The sequence below is a fragment of the Sphaeramia orbicularis genome, chromosome 17, assembly GCF_902148855.1.
Source record: "Sphaeramia orbicularis chromosome 17, fSphaOr1.1, whole genome shotgun sequence".
In the NCBI taxonomy this organism is placed as follows: domain Eukaryota; kingdom Metazoa; phylum Chordata; class Actinopteri; order Kurtiformes; family Apogonidae; genus Sphaeramia; species Sphaeramia orbicularis.
This window is the reverse complement of record NC_043973.1, coordinates 9,524,768-9,545,195: the sequence shown is the minus strand read 5'-3', so window position 1 is coordinate 9,545,195 and position 20,428 is coordinate 9,524,768. Positions and strand designations below refer to the sequence as shown.

The 20,428-nt window shown below is 37.1% G+C and overlaps 1 protein-coding gene across 1 annotated transcript in view; it reads right to left on the bottom strand.

Annotated features, from left to right (window-relative positions):
- piezo2b (piezo-type mechanosensitive ion channel component 2b) overlaps positions 1-20,428 on the bottom strand; it is a 98,555-nt gene that overhangs the window by 41,917 nt on the left and 36,210 nt on the right. Inside the window, 18 exon segments of the mRNA XM_030161253.1 lie at positions 581-781; positions 1,522-1,644; positions 1,856-2,032; positions 4,185-4,270; positions 4,273-4,344; positions 5,710-5,987; positions 10,348-10,521; positions 11,059-11,207; positions 11,891-11,919; positions 11,922-11,984; positions 11,987-12,082; positions 12,180-12,300; positions 12,683-12,913; positions 13,688-13,872; positions 14,035-14,146; positions 14,903-14,938; positions 17,579-17,698; positions 20,005-20,179. Of these exon segments, the coding sequence (XP_030017113.1) occupies positions 581-781; positions 1,522-1,644; positions 1,856-2,032; positions 4,185-4,270; positions 4,273-4,344; positions 5,710-5,987; positions 10,348-10,521; positions 11,059-11,207; positions 11,891-11,919; positions 11,922-11,984; positions 11,987-12,082; positions 12,180-12,300; positions 12,683-12,913; positions 13,688-13,872; positions 14,035-14,146; positions 14,903-14,938; positions 17,579-17,698; positions 20,005-20,179 (2,428 nt within the window).

Sequence of the window (20,428 nt, the reverse complement as noted above, 5' to 3'; positions counted from 1 at the left end):
TGAGTACAAAAAAACCCCAAGACAGAACAGTTGACCAACATAAAGTATTATGCACACTCTGCAGGAAGGAGTTTTGTTTTCACCGAAGCACTTCCAACTTAAAATACCACATTAACGCAAAGCATACGTTACTCGAGTATTCTGCTAGCATAGGCTAACGCATCCCCCAGCTTGCAACAAACACAATAAGTGTATATATAGCCCCTTCTTCTTGAGTCTGTTTGCTCATGCAAAATGAAGCACGATTAACACAGATTAAAATGAATACTGTATATTTAAGTGTGATTAATCAAAATTAATCCACAGCAACCCTGTGATTAATCTGTTTAAAAATTGCAATCGTTTGACAGCACTGATATATATCAATATGATATTAATCATAATATAAAACTATATTGTGACATTTGTCATTACTGTTTTGTATCCCAGACCTGTGTTTGAAAAGAAACACCTGAATTCAATGTGTCCCAATACTTTTGTCCATGTAGTATATGAGTCTATGAGCATACGAGGCAATTATGCTATGAGGCTAACAATATGTAAGTGAACCAATGACATATCAGGAGCTGCTGTCATTTACCTCAAGCCCAAACTTGTAGAAAAAGTAGTTAATGAAGTATTTGATGAAGTGGATGATGCCTATGTCCAGGTGTTGCCGTGTTATATCGTGGAAGATAATTCTGGCTGCGGGAGGTGACAGTTTGTTCCTGAGTCTGAAGTATTCCTGATGGCGGTAGATGGTCACCTCAAATGCTAATACAGCCAACATCAGCAGGTTGTACTGCATACATGGAAGAAAGAGGAAATGCTTTCAAATATTTGATTGTTTTGTTGAATCTACACAATTAACTGACATAAAGTTTAGGGATATAATCTTTTTTAGTCATTTAGAAAGTACCAGTAAGAGGTAACACCATTTTCCCACATTAAATAAACAATTTAAGACATCACTTTAATTCTAGGAAACTGTGAACTTTGCAAAACTTGTTATGAAAATTTTACAGTTTGTTTATTGTGATGTAGTTAAAGTACTAATACATGAAAAAATACTCAAATATTACCAACAAAATATATAAAAGGTAAAAGCCATCGAGCAGGACCACAGACAGAATTTCACTATTTATTATCATTACTGCTGCATTAATGCATATGTCGCATTTTACTGCTGTAGATAATTATGGCTGAGCTCATTGGAATTACCATACTGATGACTAGGCAGTTTTATTCTATAATCTCTATAGCATCACTCTCTGATAACAACCATGAAGTCTTAAAAGTCAACCTTTGATGAGTTCAGAAAACAAGCCTGTTTTAAATTAATCGCAAGTAGTTCAATTGAACATGTGCACATGAAGGGGACACAAAACAGTTAGCTAATTCAGGTTACAGCTGTCAGACAAATCTATTTACCTCCAGGAAATGGTTGAGTAGAAGCGTAAATTTGAGGAAATGTGGAAGTAATAAAAGTACAAGTACCTCAGGGTAAAAGTATTTGAGTAAATGTACATTCACACTTCTCACCCTAAGGTAACCCAGCAGGTCATCAGACTTGTGCAAGCCCACCCAGTTGGCTGGATCAATAGGTTCCTTATACAGCAGAGAATCCTTCAACTCATTTTTCTCATGCTCTCTGTAGCCCATGGGCTGTGGACAGAAAAATAAATTGATGACTCCATTCAAATGTGTGTAATTTAACATTTACTGTAAACCATTTAATGCCTTCTTGTATCTATGATTAAATAAATCCCTTAAATCAATTACAGCATAATCAATTGTAAAAAGCAATAAACACATTAATTATGTTTTAGATGTGGATCCTAGAAATGTACTTGAGCCAGAGAATGTTAAGATTTACCATAGTACAGTTCTTGGAGTATGATGGCGGGTTTATAGATTTCAGCTGGTACAACATTTTACATACGATGATGACACATGTCCAGACAGTGCAAACACTGGAAGCAAGGGCCCGATACTGACTATAGGGCAGCGCAAAGGCCCAGGACACCAGGAACACATAGTTGAACAAAGACACCTGTACAGAATACAATACAGGTGATGAAGACAAAAAAAACAGCCACATAAATCCTTTTTCCACTGTTGTTCTCATGTGCCTCCCAATCCTCTGAATTCTACAAACATGAACATTTTTGAGTAACATCGTTTCATTACTTACACATATACATTCAAGGAGTATTTTAAAGCAGTGTAGGACTTTCATCACAAATTATTTTTTCAAATTTGTAAACCTGAGTGATAGCCTAATTATCACTAATCCATTAGTCTTTCTGTGCTAACACACCTGAATGACTTCCCTCAGGGTGAACAACTTCAAAGATGACTCCATTATACACACAGTCCACTTGTTTGCATAACATCACTTGGGCCTTTTCGGAAATTTAGTTGCGAAGTGCATTGTGGGAATGGGAATTCCACGCAGCAGCAATTTCGCTGCCTCTTCGTGAGTGCTGAACCCAAATTTCACCTTTACCTCCACCCACCGACTATACTTATTCTTTAAAACAACCCTTGTGGACTGTATAATTTTACGCTGTAGCTCATTTTCTTGCCAAATCTGTGAGAAACCCCTTTCGCTTGGTCACTGCGTGGAATTCTCATTCCCACAATGCACTTTGCGGCAAAATTTCCAAAAGGCCCGAGTGACATTTCAGTTTGTTATGTAAACAAGGGGACTGTGTTTATGATGGAGTCATCTTCGAAGTATTTCACCATGAGGGAAGTGATTCAGGTGCATAAGCACAGAAAGACTAATGGATTAGTGATAATTAGGCTATCACTCAGGTTTTACAAATTTGAAACAAAAAAAATTGTGAGTAAAGTCATATGCTGCTTTAAATAAACTGGATAAATCATTTAAAAAAAGAAAAAAAGATCAACAATCTAAATATATTTTGAAAATAATTACATTTCATCACAGTTTTTATTTATTTATATTTTATTTATATCTGTGAAAGTTCAGTTCAATGTCAAATCAAATTGAATTTAATACAAATGAAAGGCCTACAGCTTTCTACAGACATTAAAAGAAAAAATAATCTTTCAGTAGCTGTCTTTTTGCATAACATTTTTCAGATGCCATATTTGTAATCTAAGGCTTGAGGTAAGGTGTGAAGCCTGTTACCGGACGTTAGTCTGGGGTTGTCTGTCTTTTGTTTGTCTGTCACTTCCTGTTTTATTTTGTTAAGTTTTCCTCATGTGTCTTGTCTGTGGTCTTTACTTCCCTTCCTGGTTCGTGTTCACCTTTTCCCTGATTACCTGACTCCGCCCTAATGTGTTCCACCTGTGTCTCGTTGTCTTCCCTCCCTTTTGTGTATTTATACCCTGTCCTTTCCCCTGATCAGACGCCAGTTCGTTTTTTCTTGTAGATTACTCACCAGCGTTTTTGATCCTGTCTGTTCGTTTGCCTTACTGTGTTTCGACCTGTTTTTGTCATCCTGTTTTGCCTGTTTGTTGCCTGCTCCCTGTTGGTTTTGTCAGCCTCCATCTGCCTTCCTGGTTTTTTGACGTCTTCGCCTGATTTTTCGGTACGTGAGTTTGCCTTTTCCCTATGTCCTGTCGCCTGTCTGATTGCCTCTCCGTACATGACCTGTTTCCGTCCCTGACCTCCCTCTGCTTTCCCCTAGTCGGCGAGCCAGCACTAAATCCGGAGCCGAACCGTGGGTTCGCGTCCGAAACCCGGAGGACGGTTCAGACGAGGACTTCCTTGGCCGCTGTCCTCAAGATCCTGTTCATTATCATAATCTTCCTAACTGTATACAATAAACTCTGTAAACTTTTACATCCGCTTCCGTGTTCTGCATTTGGGTTCTGGGTCTGTGCTATCAGCATTACATAAGGCTTTTTTTTTATAAAATAGAGTGATAAAAATAAACATGAACACAGTTTGAATCCACTGGAGTAGATGTCTAACAGCAACAATTAATTTAAGTATGAAAGCAACAAATTTGAATTTGGAAAAAATCTATGTTACATCAGTTTACTGTATTAAAAAATGACTAAAACTTAATTGAGTCAAAATTGTTGCCACATTTTCTGTTGATCAGCTACTTGATAAATCAACCTGCGGGACATGCTCGGTCTGACTGGTCAAATCAAACTCAGTCATTCCTAGCTGTTGCAGATTGGGACCTTAGTCAGCCCTCTCTCTTCAGGTCACCCCTCCATACCTCTCTGACAGAGACCAGGACAATGTAGCAGGCAACGATCTTAATGATGTGGATCTCCAGCAACCACCAGATGAACAGCTGCAGTTGTGGAAATACTCCAGGAACTTAAGGAAGAGCACAGTCAGACGGTCAACCACCAGGTGCCATTTATTCTTCAGATCTAAGGAGCAGAGACATAAACCAGAGACATTTAAACAAAAGAACCAACAAGACTTAAGAGGTGCAAATGGAAAGTTGTCTTACAATTACAGTCGTCTGTTTTAACACCATTATCCCACTGCTGGCTTTTTGCTAACTGTGTACTCTAATTCACTAACTCAAACCAGAATGGACTTCTAGATGATTCTCTCTGTACTCTTAAACACATGCACAACAATACATATTCCTTAACGTCAACAAATCACATGAAAAAGAAAAACAAAACTGACAGTAACAATGCATCATTCATTCTGTTACAACTTTGTACTGATGAATGCAATAATAAATAAAGACAAATCTGAAATTAATAACCAAATATAGTAAATACAAAGCCTCTTCAGTCCATTCTAATTGTGACTATAGTCATTAAAACCAACTAGTAACATCCAAGTCAAGGTAGATCAGAAGGAACTCCTCTGAATGAATATTGTTGACTAGAATGCAATACATTTGATAGTTTACATTTAATTTGAATGTAAAAAAAAATAATTGTGCTCTGATTTAATTCCATGTATAACTGATACATAGCAGCTAAACCAGTGTTTTACATGTACTCTGAAGCAGTAAAAGTTTTTCCCTATATACACTGTATACCAAAATATTTGGAAACATACTTAAAAATTTCACAGTTGGGCATATTCAACATACTTCCTTTAATTACCTGAGAACACAGATGTAATTTCTGGTTTTATATTCTCACAAAGGATATAAAACCTCCCGTTACAGTGTAGTGGTTTTACAAAAGCAGCATTATCTGCTTATAGTGGCCTCATTGTTTGGATAAGAAACTCTGAGAGCGCATATAGCTCATATAGTCTGCAGCTCATTATAAACTGAGAGGCCCTGCAGGGGTGTGTTTTATCACCTATTTTATTTTCTGTGTATATAAACAACATATTAATTTAAGAGCAGCGTGATTGTCTGTGTAAATAAGCTAATGGTGCAGCTTTGGTTGGACTTAGAAGGAAGATGTGATGGGTGAAAGTGAGCTCTTGAGTTATGCGCAATGTCAGAACAGAAAACTAGAAATAAATCTTCCTGAGGCCAAATATCTGCAATACAGAGGATTTTTACAACTTTGCCAGGGATGATTAACGGCTGGTTAAAAAAGCACAGCCAGCAGATACTTGAGCAGCAGACTGAGCTTCTGCGTTGGCCTTTAGGAGCGTGCAGTATACCGTATGTCTGAGCAGACTGAAGACCTGATGGAGATATAAACGTCTCTAACAGTCATGTGCTTTAAAGGCTTGCTATATAATAGTGCATATAGTCATGTGAGTGGGCAGCTGACGGATCAGGGGTTTGTGGAGCTGCTGCTGCTCTGTACCTGAGCTCTGCTCAGTGCTGGGCTCTGGCTCAGTCCCCACACTGCAGTGGTGGCTTTCCTCCGTGCTGGACTGTTGATGGTCAGAGAGGCTAGTGGGCTTCATGCCAGTCATGTCAGTGTCATCCATCACTACCACCAGTGCCTCCTCCTTCTCCATCCCCCACTCTCTCTGCTCCTCCTGCTTCTCTTGTGGCTCTTCCTCTCTGATCAACACAGCATCTACTGAGCTGGCGCTGAGCATGGTGAGGTCAGCCAGGCTGCCATCAGGGTGCACCAATCTGAAAATATGTGTTTATGTACATGAGTTATTACACAGAGATACTTCAATACACACTGATAGGCAGAGATCTGCTTTTATATACTCATGAGGATCTTCAGTGTTTTTGGATATTTTTTTTTCTGTTTTCCTGAAACTAGTCAGACTTTTCTAGGATTCTGCTTCCATAAATAAACTTTCAGTCCAGGGTTGGACGAGTAGAAGCTGACTGTGAACCACGAAAACCCTTGGTCTAACTCCCAGGCTCTACTTTTGTTTTGTGTCCTCTCTGTTGTCAGCTAGCAAATAAATGCAATCAAGGGTACAAAACACTTGTTGAGGAAACTATTTTATCAGTACAAATTTGCAGAATTCCACTGACTTCACATTGGGAGAAACTAACTGTAAGAGAAGAGTAGGGAGACCTAGTGTGGCTTAAATTAAAGCTACTGTAGTTTTTTACAACTGGACCCACTGACTTACTCATCAGTGTAGTAACATCTATCTCGGATGATCTTAACAACTTGAACACTGTTCACCTTGCCTCTTTTAAAACCATATGAACGCCTCACACTGGTCTAAACAATGGGCCTCAGCTCATGTAACTCACCAGTAAAAACATAAAATTGGTCAATGGAAATGGTCAGTGCCAGTATTTGGACACACTGAGCCACACCTGTTTCACACATGCGCTGCAAATGACAGCAGAGATAAATGTCATTGTCCTCTCTTTTCAAGCCCAAAATGTAGTTAACAGTGATTTAGCTGCTTGAATCACTATTCAAATACTGATGCTTTAAATTACAAGGAATCTACTAGTTGTATTCTATGTAGTTCAACACTCCATTTGTAGTAAACACAAAGCTTAATTTCTTTATTCATGTGAACATCCACAAACTTCAGTGGAGGAATCCCCTTTGAGAATTTAACATTATGTCCTCATAAGTATATAAATGCACATACATTGTGGCCACCTGATTCTCAGAAGGCACTGATGCAAACGTTGGGAGGGGAGTCGTTTGTCCTGCATCCAATAACTGAACAGCGGGGCAGTGTTTCATCAGGCATTATAATCAATAAGCAGTGCACATTCCATCTGCATTCTTCAAAATGATCTATGCTGACTTTTTTTTTGTCTGAAGGACTTTCTTCTTGCAGCAGGTTTATGTTGGGAGCTGAAAAGAGGCATCAACCCTTTAAATTCCTCTCAGGCAATGAAGTGCGGTCAAAGGTTGCGTTTGGCTGGCATCACCTGGCCACATATCAAGGCAAGCATTTTGTTATCCATTGTTTTACACTTACTTGCTCTGTTGAATGGGAATTCTTTCTTGATGCTGCTCAGAATGAATAAAGTTACACAGAAGTTGAGATGAACAGTGAGGGGAGAATCTGACAAAGGCAGGTTGAAACTAACACAAAGTAACTTTTAAAACACCACAGAGTTTCATCAATATGCATGAAACCTGGAAAAAATGCTTCTTTTGTGGTGTAAAACAAGCAAGCTTTTATAGGGAGGGTCTCATTTTGGGGGGTTCGGTGCAGAGTGGGATGTTTGGTAAAAAACTGGAAGGGAGGAACTTTTTTTTTTACTTGCACATGCTTGAGAAAGAGATGTCTTACAAAGGTTGGACAGTTTATACATATTAGGGATGCAGCTTTTTGGGGGAAACTATTGGGCTGAATTGAGAAAGGGGTAAAACATTGAGAGAGATAACAAAGTACCCATCAAGAACAGGCTTACAGGCAAAATAATTAAGTACACAACCTGAAAAAGAACACCATTCATTCCGTTAAAACATAGAAAGTGCAGAGATATTTCAAATCTGCAGTAAATCATTACCGGAAACATACAGACTAATAATGATGAGCCACTAAGGGGAAAAGATGAAAATGATGAAAGTAACATGAGATGGAGATGGATGCCACAAAAAGCGAGCAGATACCCACCTATTCATGATCAGATAGACACGCCCATTGACTTTAGAATGGCTGTGAGAGGACAGAGAGGAAGGTGGCAGAGGAAAGATGGCAGTAGGTCACAGATTGAAGCAGATGAGCTAAGCAAGCAGCAAAATGGTGGAACTGTTAAAACTCAATATGAAGAGTGAAAATGTGGATGTTAAAATGCACAGAAGCAGAGATAAATAACATATGAGGTTATAAGGTGACCCAAGTTTTCCAGCAGGCCCATACATTTGAGTAGGTGTAAAAGAGTCCAGTATCTTTACTTATTTATTCATTTATTCAAACCTTTTTTTTTGTTTTTTAAGTTATTTATTTATTATTTTCATTAACTTAATTTATGATGTGATAATACATGTGGCCAGATCTAAGTTAAAAGGATATGCTCGTAAGTGGATAGTTCAGACAATCAGGCTGCAAGAAGATATATCATGGCAATATGCTGGAACTTCAGAAATGTATACATCACCTAGCTTCTTACTTGCTTACTTATAACTTTTTTTTTTAAACCTAATGTATTTCATTGAAATTTTCTTTTCGGGATTAGGGTTATTATGTAAACCAACCTATTTTATCCACAATCTTTTACTACAACAACAGTAGTTATGTTACTGTACATTATTTTTTCCTTTATGTCAGATTGTAATTGAGGGTCATGTGATAACCTGCCATTTTCAGTAAAGAGAAAGTTACAGGGGAAAAAATGCACAGAAGCTCACAATGGCAAATGCATGAGAAAACAAAGGTCACGATGGACATTTATTAAGGTATCAAAAATGTAAGTTCACCCCAGCAAATGGCCGCTGGGTTTATTGTAACATGTGTAACATGAAAACCTTGTGTTTTGCTAAAGTCACACTTACTGGTATGATATTACATGTACTATCAAGCCATGGAGTATTTTTCTTATCACATTAAGGGCTGAATCCACAAAGAATGATTTGCATCCACTAAGAACACAGGGAATTGTGCAGAGTTTGTACCGGCAATCTGCTGTGTGTTAAAGACCTATACACAAAATGTTTTCTGCTAATGATATGCTGGCATAAATACACCCATAAAGTTTGAACTTGAGTCCAATTTGTTGTTGCTTTTTGTCAGATTTACTTGTGTTTCAAATGTTTCTCCAAATTTTGGCCACAGATTAGTCCATCATAACAATTGTAGAAAATGTAAAAACTCTTATACTTTTTTATGAGAAGGGATGGGCACGCACAGAGTTCCTCAAAATTGTAAATCACAAAGCAAACATTCTTCTATAGAATTTCCTGTCAATTATACAATCTACTGAAATGCCCATCAAAATAGCAGCCTGTGACTAATTCAGACCAGTCTGAAATGTGTTACATTAATGTCTCACTCTTGAAATAATGTTAAATGACACTGAATGTATCTGGGATATTAGTATTGATTCTCTGATATTAGTACTGATTCTCTGATTTGTATAACAGGTTTATTTACATGGACAGAGGCCGTTTTGCACTGAAAGTATGAATATTCACTGATTTACATCTATGCAAAAACTCTGAATGTGTATTACATTGCTGCTATGTGGTTGGCAATTTTCAGTGAATTCCACCCTTCCTGGATGTTTTGGATATTACACACTATTTCTGTCTCTTTGCACCAGTTTTGCACCCGCAAAAGCCATGTAATCCTTTGTTGGATCCAAGCATTTTTTTAAGTGTATGACAAAGAGCAAATGAAAATGTTTCTCCCTGCTCAGTCTCATGTCACTGTAGGTGTTTTACATGTTGAAATGTCACATTACTTACTTCTCATAGAGCCTTATTGAGACAGAGTCCCACTTTATGCCTCTAATGTATTGCTATGGCCAAGTTACAGAAATAAGCATCTGTTCATTCACACAAAGAAGTGTCTAACAATCTTTGAACAAACATTACTGCTGCAGTTAAGCTGCAGTTTACATTCATGTGTGTCCACACTCATATAATGTATAGTGAAGAAGGAATTTGATCAAAAAGTATTAAGTGGATTTTTAGCTAAATAAAGCACTCTCTATACTGACAAGTATGATTCTAGTGAATAACCTCCAGTCAGCAACATGCTGTCTATACTGCACTTACAAACTATTTACTATTAAAACAATGATGTCAGAGTGAAGTTGACCTTTGACCTTCTGGATATAAAATACCTTCACATCATCAGCTTATCCAAATACATGTGAGAAATTCTTTTACAATTTATCAAGGAATTCTTGAAATATGGTTAAAATGTCTGGGGTAATAGCCAAAATGTAATCATTTCATCCTTTTTTATGCCAAATTTGAAGAAATTACATCAACATGTTCCAATTCAACTGTTTTTAAGGAGATTATCTAGATTGGGTCTTCTATTTTTCCAGACCATTTGTAACTGAGTCATAATCTAAGCACCATCAAAACACCTAGAGGTCTCACCTGTAAATGGTGCTTTGCTCCTTGGCTACTACAGCCTGAAGATCGGTGAGTTGGAGGAAGCGGTCGTGGAAGTAGTGCAGGTGAAGGATACACACCAGCAGGAAGGATGTAGGGATGAAGATCCTTGTGAAGAGCTTAGAGACGGTAAATTTTTCCAGACCCAGGTCTTTTAAGCTGGAGAAACAGAAAACACATGATTTCAACACCAAAATGTACAGCACTAACAGGGTCAAATATTTCTATTTCCACGTTATACTACATGCACATAAATACTAAGTCCTCATCTTACAAACAACCATATGAACAAAATCTGAATCCATCCTGAGTCCATTTTGACATTTTATTTGAGAATATTTATATTCATGCCATTTTAAGGAATGTTTCTACATATAGAAACTCATCCTGTGTTTAGAATCTAATTTTTTTATTTTATATGGTTTCAACCCAAGAGAGGTGTATTTTCTGTATTTTCTCTGTTAAAAACACAATAAAACCATTTTTAAAAGCTTATGAGCAAGGACAAAAAATATGTTGACTGACAAAAACCGTTTAAACATCACAGAGAAGATATTGTACAAGACAAACAAAGAGAAAAACAGATTGTTGTAAAATGAATAAATGACCAAAGCTTAAAATCTAACAGTCCAGTCACTTTTCTGTGCACTGGTTTCAACGAGTACCATTTCTTTGAGGTCCCTCTTTAAAGCTCACCTCTCTTCATCCATGTTCAACATTCTGGACCAGAAAGGTGGTGAGTCCTTAAACTGAAATGTGTAGACCAGGGTGAGGACCAGCATTGTGTACATAACAACTGCCATCCAGAAGTACTTCAGGATCCTTCGCCACCACTCATAGTGAACCTAGGCGACAGTAAAATCTGACTGTAACTTATGATTGTATTAACTATGGTTTGCAGGTTATGAATTGACTTTAACAGCTGTAATGCATCAAATTACATAGTGCATAGAGGACATTTGGATTCAGAGTGGCCGCTTTGTTTTACTGTGATTGGGGTTATAAAACAGTCAAGAATACACTGTGGATTATGAGCATGAGGTACACAAACTTTATGACACTACTAAAATTGTCAGCACCCTCTGTCTTTGAGAACTTTAATTTGGATGCTTGACAGTGCCTTTCTCATACACTCAGTCTGGAACATAACACTGGCAATCTTTATATTAACTAACATTTCTCAATTCATCCAGTCAATCCAAAGAAACTTACTCAAGTAGTCAAATAAGAAAAAAAAAAAGCAGATAAAACCCACTTTAGTCTGTATATTACTAAAAAATTTGAACATTAAAAACTTTCCTATTTATCTAGCAACACAGCCAGAAAAGCTGTTTGTTGTATAGAATATACTGCGTACGAAAGATTAAAAAAAAAAAAAAATTCTAGCTAGTCAAAGACAAAGTTATTAAGTATATGTTTTTGACTGAACTGATGTAGTTAGACTGTATTTGCAGATAATTACTTGCATACAGTTCATACAGTATAAAGGACCATGCCCTGGGAATCACAGAGTTTTAAGTAACTTTACCTGGTACAGTGCCACACAGGAGAGGAACTCATCATGTAGATGATCTTGTACATGACAATGGTTCCTTCAAAGCTGACAAAGAAGAACATGCCCCGCAGATGTAGATCCAGTATTTAACAGCAGAGCCATGACCATGCTTTCCCAGAACCTGCATGGTGGCCTGCTCCCCTCCTTTCTCAGAGTCCTCTTCCTCTATAAAATACGACGAGAATCACAAAACCTGGCACTAACTGACCATTTTTCCAGCATTTCTGATATTATCAAACTGAATAAAGTGCCCTGGCCTTACCTTTCTTCTTTTGATCCTCAACATGAACGTCTGAGAGACCGGCATTGTCATCCTTTTCTTTTTCGCGTCTCTCTGTGAGCGTCTGTCTCAGCAGCAGCCAGAAGCTTAACAGACATAGAATCTACACAGGATAGAAAGAAATGTTTAGAGAAGAAAACAAATCATTGCACTTGCTTAACATTTAGGTTGCCTTAGTACCATAACAAGAATACATATAAATCAATGAAATATTCATATTAATTAAATAGTCTAAACTTTCCAGCACTTGTTTCATTTATCTGGCACATGAACAAACTTTTGCAATAATTTGTAAAACAGAACTTAGATGTAAAATACAACAAGACCTTTACTCCCTCAGAAAGGGAAAACACATTCAATCACAAGGTGTTCTAACATCACCTTCAAACTAAAGGTCAGTTTACATGCAGAGATTTGTGGGAGCACAAATGAAGACAGTGTCATGATGAAGAATTTGTCTGTACACATTAGTGTAAACTTCAAACCTTTGATGAAAGTGAGTGAAAAGGGTTGTTCTTCTCGACAAAGAGTCCTGAGATATAAGTCATGTCTTCAAAACTCCAAATGTACTGCAGAACTATGAGCAGGTTGCCATAGGCCACCATGAAGGGAGATGACAGCATGGCGTAACGCCTTCGGTCCCTCACCATCCACAACACACAAGACCACATGAGGAAGACAAACGTCAGCCAGCTGACGTAAGTGATGCTCCAGGCCTGAGGAGAAAAAAAGGCACCAAAAAGTTAAACAAATGCTTGATGGATGACCAAAAAAGCATGTGAACAGATTAGTTTACATCAAGTCATCACAGTTTTAGTTTTTGCCATTTTAGCTTAGCTGTGACTCACTTTATTTACAGAGTAATGGCAACAGGGTTACATTTTTTACAAGTACATGTCATTCGTTATTTTTTCAGGGTAAATTTCCCTTGTCAGAAATGAGAGCAACTTTGTACATTGTTGTTGTCAATATCACATTTAACAGATTAGGGTGGATTTGTATGTTACCAATTCTAAATCAATCAAGTAACTTTTAGTTTTATTTATACAACTTTGATCATCCAGGAACATACTGACTAAGAACAGACTGCGTTTCCAGTTACAGCCTGAAACATATTCATTTAAAGAGGCTGCACAGTCCCACCTGTTTACTAAGCCCACCAGCATTTTTCCAGCAGGTCTGAACTCATTATTTTTTGGTTAAAATGCTCCTTTTTATTTCACATTATATCAATAAATATAAACCCACAGTTTGTATTGGAATCAGACCAGTCACATCCTAATGGCAGTGGTTTACCAACGGTCTGTCAGAGATTTTTTGCTTTTATATTCACAGTAATATCGGCCAGCTCTAACACTAAGTAACCAGTACTTCCAAAGTTTTGTTTATGCTCATTTTTTATTTCACAAGCAAAAGTAACCATGACCAATTTAGCATAATCCTGCTCCTGTAACTTCTAGGTTATACCACCTGTGGGCTACATTACTCACCATCATGGCTATGAGAGCACAGATATAGCTCTGTTTCATGATGAAGTGGAAGACCTTGACCATAGCACCGACTCCTCTTTTCTTCACCCCCTCCTCTTCTCCTTCGTCACTTTTCTCCTCTCCTTCCTCTAAAGCTGGGTCCTCCGGTGGCAAACACACCTCATACACACACTCACGCTTCTTCTCTGGTTAAACACAGAAAGTGCATCTTCATTACAATGCATTTCTTTGGGGGTTTTTTGGGACACTTTTATACATGCAAACCTTTAGTAGTTCTGGCCCTAATTGTTTAACATTCACTTTAAGTAAAAGTAGAACATTTAAGATGATAAAAAGCTCAGCTGTACCATCGCAGGCCTGGTCCATTTTATACTGAGGGGTTGCATACAAGTCCAGACAGACAGGTCCATTCTCAGTTGTCACAAAGTCAAATGAAGTCCCATTTGAAGTGGGAACGGCCTGTAGATTATCATCAGAAAGCAGAAAATAACATATTTATGACTGTGAGAAACTACTTTGTTTGAGGCTCACACCACTATGCAGCAATCTGCCCCACAAAAGACAATATGAGCAACTGATTGTGTTTGTTTTAAGGCTTAATTGTAGTTTTTGTTCTTCCTTCCCTCCCTTTATGCCTTTTATAAAAGAGACAATTCAACACCTACTCAGTTACTACACTTTGGCTTTGCAGGGCAGTAGAAGGACGGTCATACTTTTCACACTGCACACTCTTTTGTTTAATCCACTTTAAAGTGCTTCAGTTTTTGTAAAACAATTGTTTAATACTTTTGGTTGAAACAGAATATGCAGAATAATACTTACTTGACTTTTAATCGAAAATTTACAGATCTTTCGTGTCACTGTCAGATGATATTTTTCTGTACATTTTCTTATAATTTGAAATAAATCTACATTTTAACATATGTACTGTATTTAACATTTTAACATAGCTTCATTCAATATTAATCATTTTTGTACAGCACTGAAGATATACAAGTGAATCTTCAATTAATTCAGATGACCTTGAATCCAATGTCTTAATTAGTGCTTGACAACTGAAGTATAATAGTCTTCAACAGAAGTTAAGGATGGCCCTGATCTATGAAGGCACAGTGTGAGAAGCACTTTTGGAGTCCTATCTTTTTCTTGCAGCAAGGCTTGAGGTTGATGGGAGAAAGATGCAGGGCTTTAAGACATAACCAGAGCAGCCCCCACCTCAGTTGTACTGATGCCATCCTGGGTGGAGAGGAGCTAGGACAAGAAAAGAGCATACAAGGCAAGGTGTGTTATCGATGAGCCACTGAAGTCAAAGGCCTCCTTGTTCTTTATAGTCGCTGATAAGCAGGAACAAAGCCCAACAGCACTACTCTGTAAATCGAGCCCATCACTCATCTGTGTCTGCACGCCCTAAAAGCTTTTAAACCTCAGGAGGTGGCCAGTGGAGACAGACTACAGACCTTGATATAGGAACAAGGTCAGAATGAGCGTTTGCTTGTGTGGATCTACAATTGAAATCTTTCCAAGGATGAGGTCTGGAAAGCTGGAGCAAATCATGATGCAATCTTGTGAAAACAATCGACAACTACAGACTGAATTTACAGCCAAACAAAGAATCTGTTTCCTGGCTTTTTAACTATTATTAACTATATGTATCCATAAACATTAAAACATGTACACATTCCATTGTTTTGTTGTTTAATAGCTGAAATTTGTTTAAATGATCTGGAGCAACAGCAATTATTAGCTGTGACAAACCATAAAGGAAATGGTTTTGTCACCATACTCCCCTCCAGGCGGAGGTGCAGGAGTCTGAAAGTGCAGGACAATCAGACTGAGGAACTCTTTATTTCTGTCCACCATCAGACTCCTTAAGAGCTGACAGGAGTCTAAAACAATAGCCATATTGACTGTTTACAGTGTTTACATTTTCAACTGTGATACTGTTTATGCACCGTATCATATCATAATGTTCATCTCTGACAATCTTGCACATTTAACACTTTATCTGTGGCAGTTTTGCACATGTTATATACCATTTATCTCTGACAGTTTGCACAATTACTCAGATATTGCACATTTATGGAAATATTTTTTTTTCTCTTAGTAATAGTAGTTTATATTTTTTATATTTTTATGCTCATTCTCTTTTGCATGCCAGTTTTAAATACAACTTTGTTTTGTTTGTTTTTAATTTCCTAGTTAAATTATTCTGTTTCTAGTTTTAGACATCTTAATCTTAATCTTGAATCTTATTTGGGTTTTTAGCAGAAAAATTTGTTAAAAGAAATTAAGTACCTCAGACACAGAAAAAAACATTCTAAACAGATCTATGTGACATTTTCAGATCCGCTTAGGTAAAGTTGCATTTTCCACATTTCCCATGCCCTAAAAACTCCTCAGTCATTTATTCCATGTGACTGCACAAATAATTTTTTTCTTAACAGGATCTAGCATGTGATACAGTGTTCATACAAAGGTCATGTAACTGCTTTGCAAGGACATGAGTTTGGTATGAGTTTTCATTATGGAAACACCCAAATCCCAATACTCTAAAATGCCTAAAGGAACCCCAGCATGGTGTATGACTACTGCATATCCAAACACTCTCTTTAACATCATACTTAGTGGCACTGTATCAACATCAGAAAATTATTCTTTCCTCCTCAGTATTAACTTACATCTAAGATAACATCAAAATAGGAAGACTGTGGTTACATTATACTGTATATCTGTTGATAGCCTGCAATTATTAATAGTATAGGCTATATTTAATGACTGTATTATTTTAACACCCAAGGTTAAAGTAAATGTTTACTCCTGGTGACATCTTGACAGCTAGATAACAGATGACAGATGGAATTATGCTGCCAATTTGTAATAGCTAACATGGTAAACTAACATTAATTTACATTATTTTCTATAGTAGATAGGCTTAGCTAGTAGGTTTTCATTTTAAAACAATATCATTTCAGAACAGTTAGTTTATTAGCCCACAAAGACCCAAACATCCACTGGTGACCAAAACCATTCACTGATCTAAATTGTTTAATACCTGTTGATCCACTAATCCTATCAATACATGTAAATAACTGGTGTAAAATGCAGCTCGTCATCTTTTCATGGTCATCAGATATGACTCATTTGGATGTTCAGAGGCTCCGTAGTGAACATGAAAACACTGTCATTTTCTGCAACATTGATTAATCAATAAAACCCACGTAGTTTGATAAATGACAGTGGATGGACGCACTTGGTTTATGTTCAGTTAATGATAGATTTTGTTGGAAACCTCACTTTGTCATCAGTTTTCTCTGTTTTTGATATAATGACCTTTGAATTTGCTCTGAGCTTTTATGAACATCTGCATGATCAGTGAATTAAATATATGAAAATACATGATTTACACGAAAAAATGCAAAAGAATGCAGAGAATAATAGTGACAAATCACTTAAGAAGGTTAAGAATAGGGAAAAATTCATTTGGGAACTACTTTGAGAAGTAGCACTGGGTCTTTAAGGGTTAAGGTATCTTTTGAGTGTTAAAAAGGTCCTGATGTCCCTTCTCTGTTTTGTGGTGGTATGAGAAAGTACAAAAACTTTCTGAAATGAACTAACTTAAGCTACACTGTGTGCACCATGCAGCACATGTAAACAATGACTACACTAGCGACTGGATGGAACTCCACTTCTGTGAGTGGCTAAACAGCCCTCTGAGCTTTGCTATCTGAAAGATAAGATAATGACAAAGAGTTCATTCAGGTGCTGATAAGAACAATTCTGTCCATCCAAAATACTAATAGAGAAATGTATGCCCTCATTGCTTCATGCCATGTTTAGCTGTCGACGCATTTCATGACATTTCCAGTTTTTCTTGTATTAAGTCTGACTTACATTTTTCTCATCTGTGCCCTGTTGTGATTTCCACCACAGCTGCCTCTTCCTTTCAGCTGAGTTATTTGTTCCGTTTCCGACCAGCTCCTCCTCCTCACACATATCTCCATCCTTGTCGTCCTGTAAAAACACAGATAGAGGGTAAGGGTGATACAGATCTTTCCCACTGGACTCTGAGGTCAGTCCACTATTGTCCAAAACACGAATGATACTTTCAAGAATCACAGCTTTAATCAGTATCAATACATACTGTTAGACAGTGTAGGTGTGTGGTATGTGAGTGAGAGTAGGATAACCTTCAAAAAACAAGAATTAAAAAGATCAGCATTTGTTTTCATGATTTTTTTCAGTATTTTAGTTATATTAAATACACTATCATCTTGGCAGTGTGCAAGTAGCTCACATAACACAAACTAAACATGAAAGTTATGAATTGTAATATTAAAGCCTGTAGTTAAAGCCTAAGTATGCATGGTATTAGCCTCTTGTTTCTCCAGAATTTTGCTCAAAAATCTTTAATTCAAATCAGCATATCATAAACAACTATTATCCACTGCATGGTTTTTGCTTCAGTAAATACAGTTCATTATTTTAGGGCTGGGTTCCAGTCTTGTTTCTAGTGTACTGCTACATGTGTTTTTCTACAGTTATTTCACAATCAAAACAGGAAAATCACATATTTCTGGCACCAACACAAACATTTAATAACAATCCTGACATATTAACAAAGTAGCACAGATTGTGCAGTCCAGTCAAAATAGTGCTTTACTATTTAGGTATTACAGAAGCTACTGTACAACTGCCATCTGCTCAAACACTAAGCACATTGTGTGTTATTCCTCTGGCTTTATTTTGTACAACAACTGCTAAGAAAACAAAATCCAATTTCAAATCAACTATTTAAAAACTGCAAAATGGACATGGTGCTTCTAGATTTTTCTAGTTTGGTGAAGATGAGGCCCATCATAATGTTCTATTATTATCATCTTCTAAAGTGTAGGAGTAGGTAAAACACTCTAACCCTAACCATAACCCTAACCCTACGACCCCCCCCCCCCACACACACACACACACACACACACACACACCTCTCTGTCTGTGGAAAAATCAATAATGTATACAGACCTGCAAGTTTACAGGGAAGTATTGACCCCTCTATAAAAACACTAATCTATAACACCATTACAGGACAAAGACGCTCAGCTTTGGGCTCAGACGTGAAGAAAGACAAGCTGTGGTCGTACGTTTCACACACTGTCTGATATTCACTGACACATTAATAGGGAATTCATTGTCTGTCAAGTAAAAGTAAGTCTTCATGAGTATCTGATTGTGTGGGGTACTTGTTTCTAATACCTCTGCTGCTACGGAGGTGAATGTGATTATGTTTAACATGCTCAAAGCACTTAAAAATGATGGAAATTCAAAAAACACTTAGAAACTGTGTCGCAACCACTCTGAACACAACACACACTGATGTGCTTTACAAATATACATTTAATTTCTGACATTTAATTTCTGACATTGTGCAATATTTGTCTTAACCAAATAACAGTCAACTGAATTTCATTTTTAATTACAGAACCCACATCTAGGAAATTACTACGTTATGTTTGTTTCACTACTTAATAAATCCCAGCTTTAAATTACATTTAAATAGAACTGCACAATGTAATGCAGAGCATAATCTCTTTACTGTTAGTTAAATATGTGTTTTTTTCTCAATATCTGGTCCAATATGAAATGTGTGCATATTTGTGCACGTTATAGATATGTAAATAATATTTAATTTTAATTCTATATTTATATAAGTATTTATATAAATACCAAATTTCTTATTTTTCTCTTTATATTTCATTTTTCACTCATTTGCAGATTTCTACCCATCTTTTTCTCTGCAGATGCCTGTTGTATGTTAATGCTGTAAACTGTGAAATTTCCCCATGGTGGGACAAATAAAGTTATATCCTATCTTATCTTTATTTCAATGTGTTTCCACTATAAACTGTAACACAACACCAAAATGTGTCCTCACTACATGCTTTGCCAAAATTAAATGAATACTGTCTTAGATAATACCTGAAAAACCATGGACAAAACCAGTTAGCGATCGATCGTCTTGGAATCTTCCGTCAATATAGTTTCTCTGATCACAAGCGCACCTGGCTGTTCATTTAATTAAATCTGATACTGTTTAAGTTCACTGTCTGGAATTTACTACAAAGTGCTGTGAAGATATTGTAAGCCAAATTCAAGTGAGTCTCTGACACACATTTGGTCTATCTGTAGTGTCACACACCATTCCAGTCCTCATACATTAACAGTGAATTTAAGTTTCGCCATTAAGTAGCTCATTCAAGTAAAACAAATCATTATTGAGATCTGTTGATATTTTGCAGATGTTACTTTGTGTCTGCTGTCCTTACCATCAGCTGGTCGATGGGTTCCTGCAGCCAAAGGCGGATGAGTGTAGCCAGCGTGTAGTAGAGAATAAGCAGCATGATGGGATTGACAAAGTAGTACCACTTGCGGTCTGAGTGAACAGTGAGCTTCCATGTGTAGGAGCAGTTGCTCTGAATGATGGGGGTGAAACCAAACACGCTGCACAAGAACACAGGTAAAAGAAGATGAGATTATACTGCAAGTGTTAGAACTGCATTACGAGTGTGAGACCACACAATATAGTGATCCACACAGATATAAACAGCAAACAAGATCTACATTTTTGTTCAACTTACTGCACATAAATTGAATCCTCTCCGTCTTTTCCAAGGTAATATGTCTTTTTTCTTGAATTGTTACTTTAAATGCATGTCTGTAAATTACTCATGTTTCTCTTTAAAACTAAAG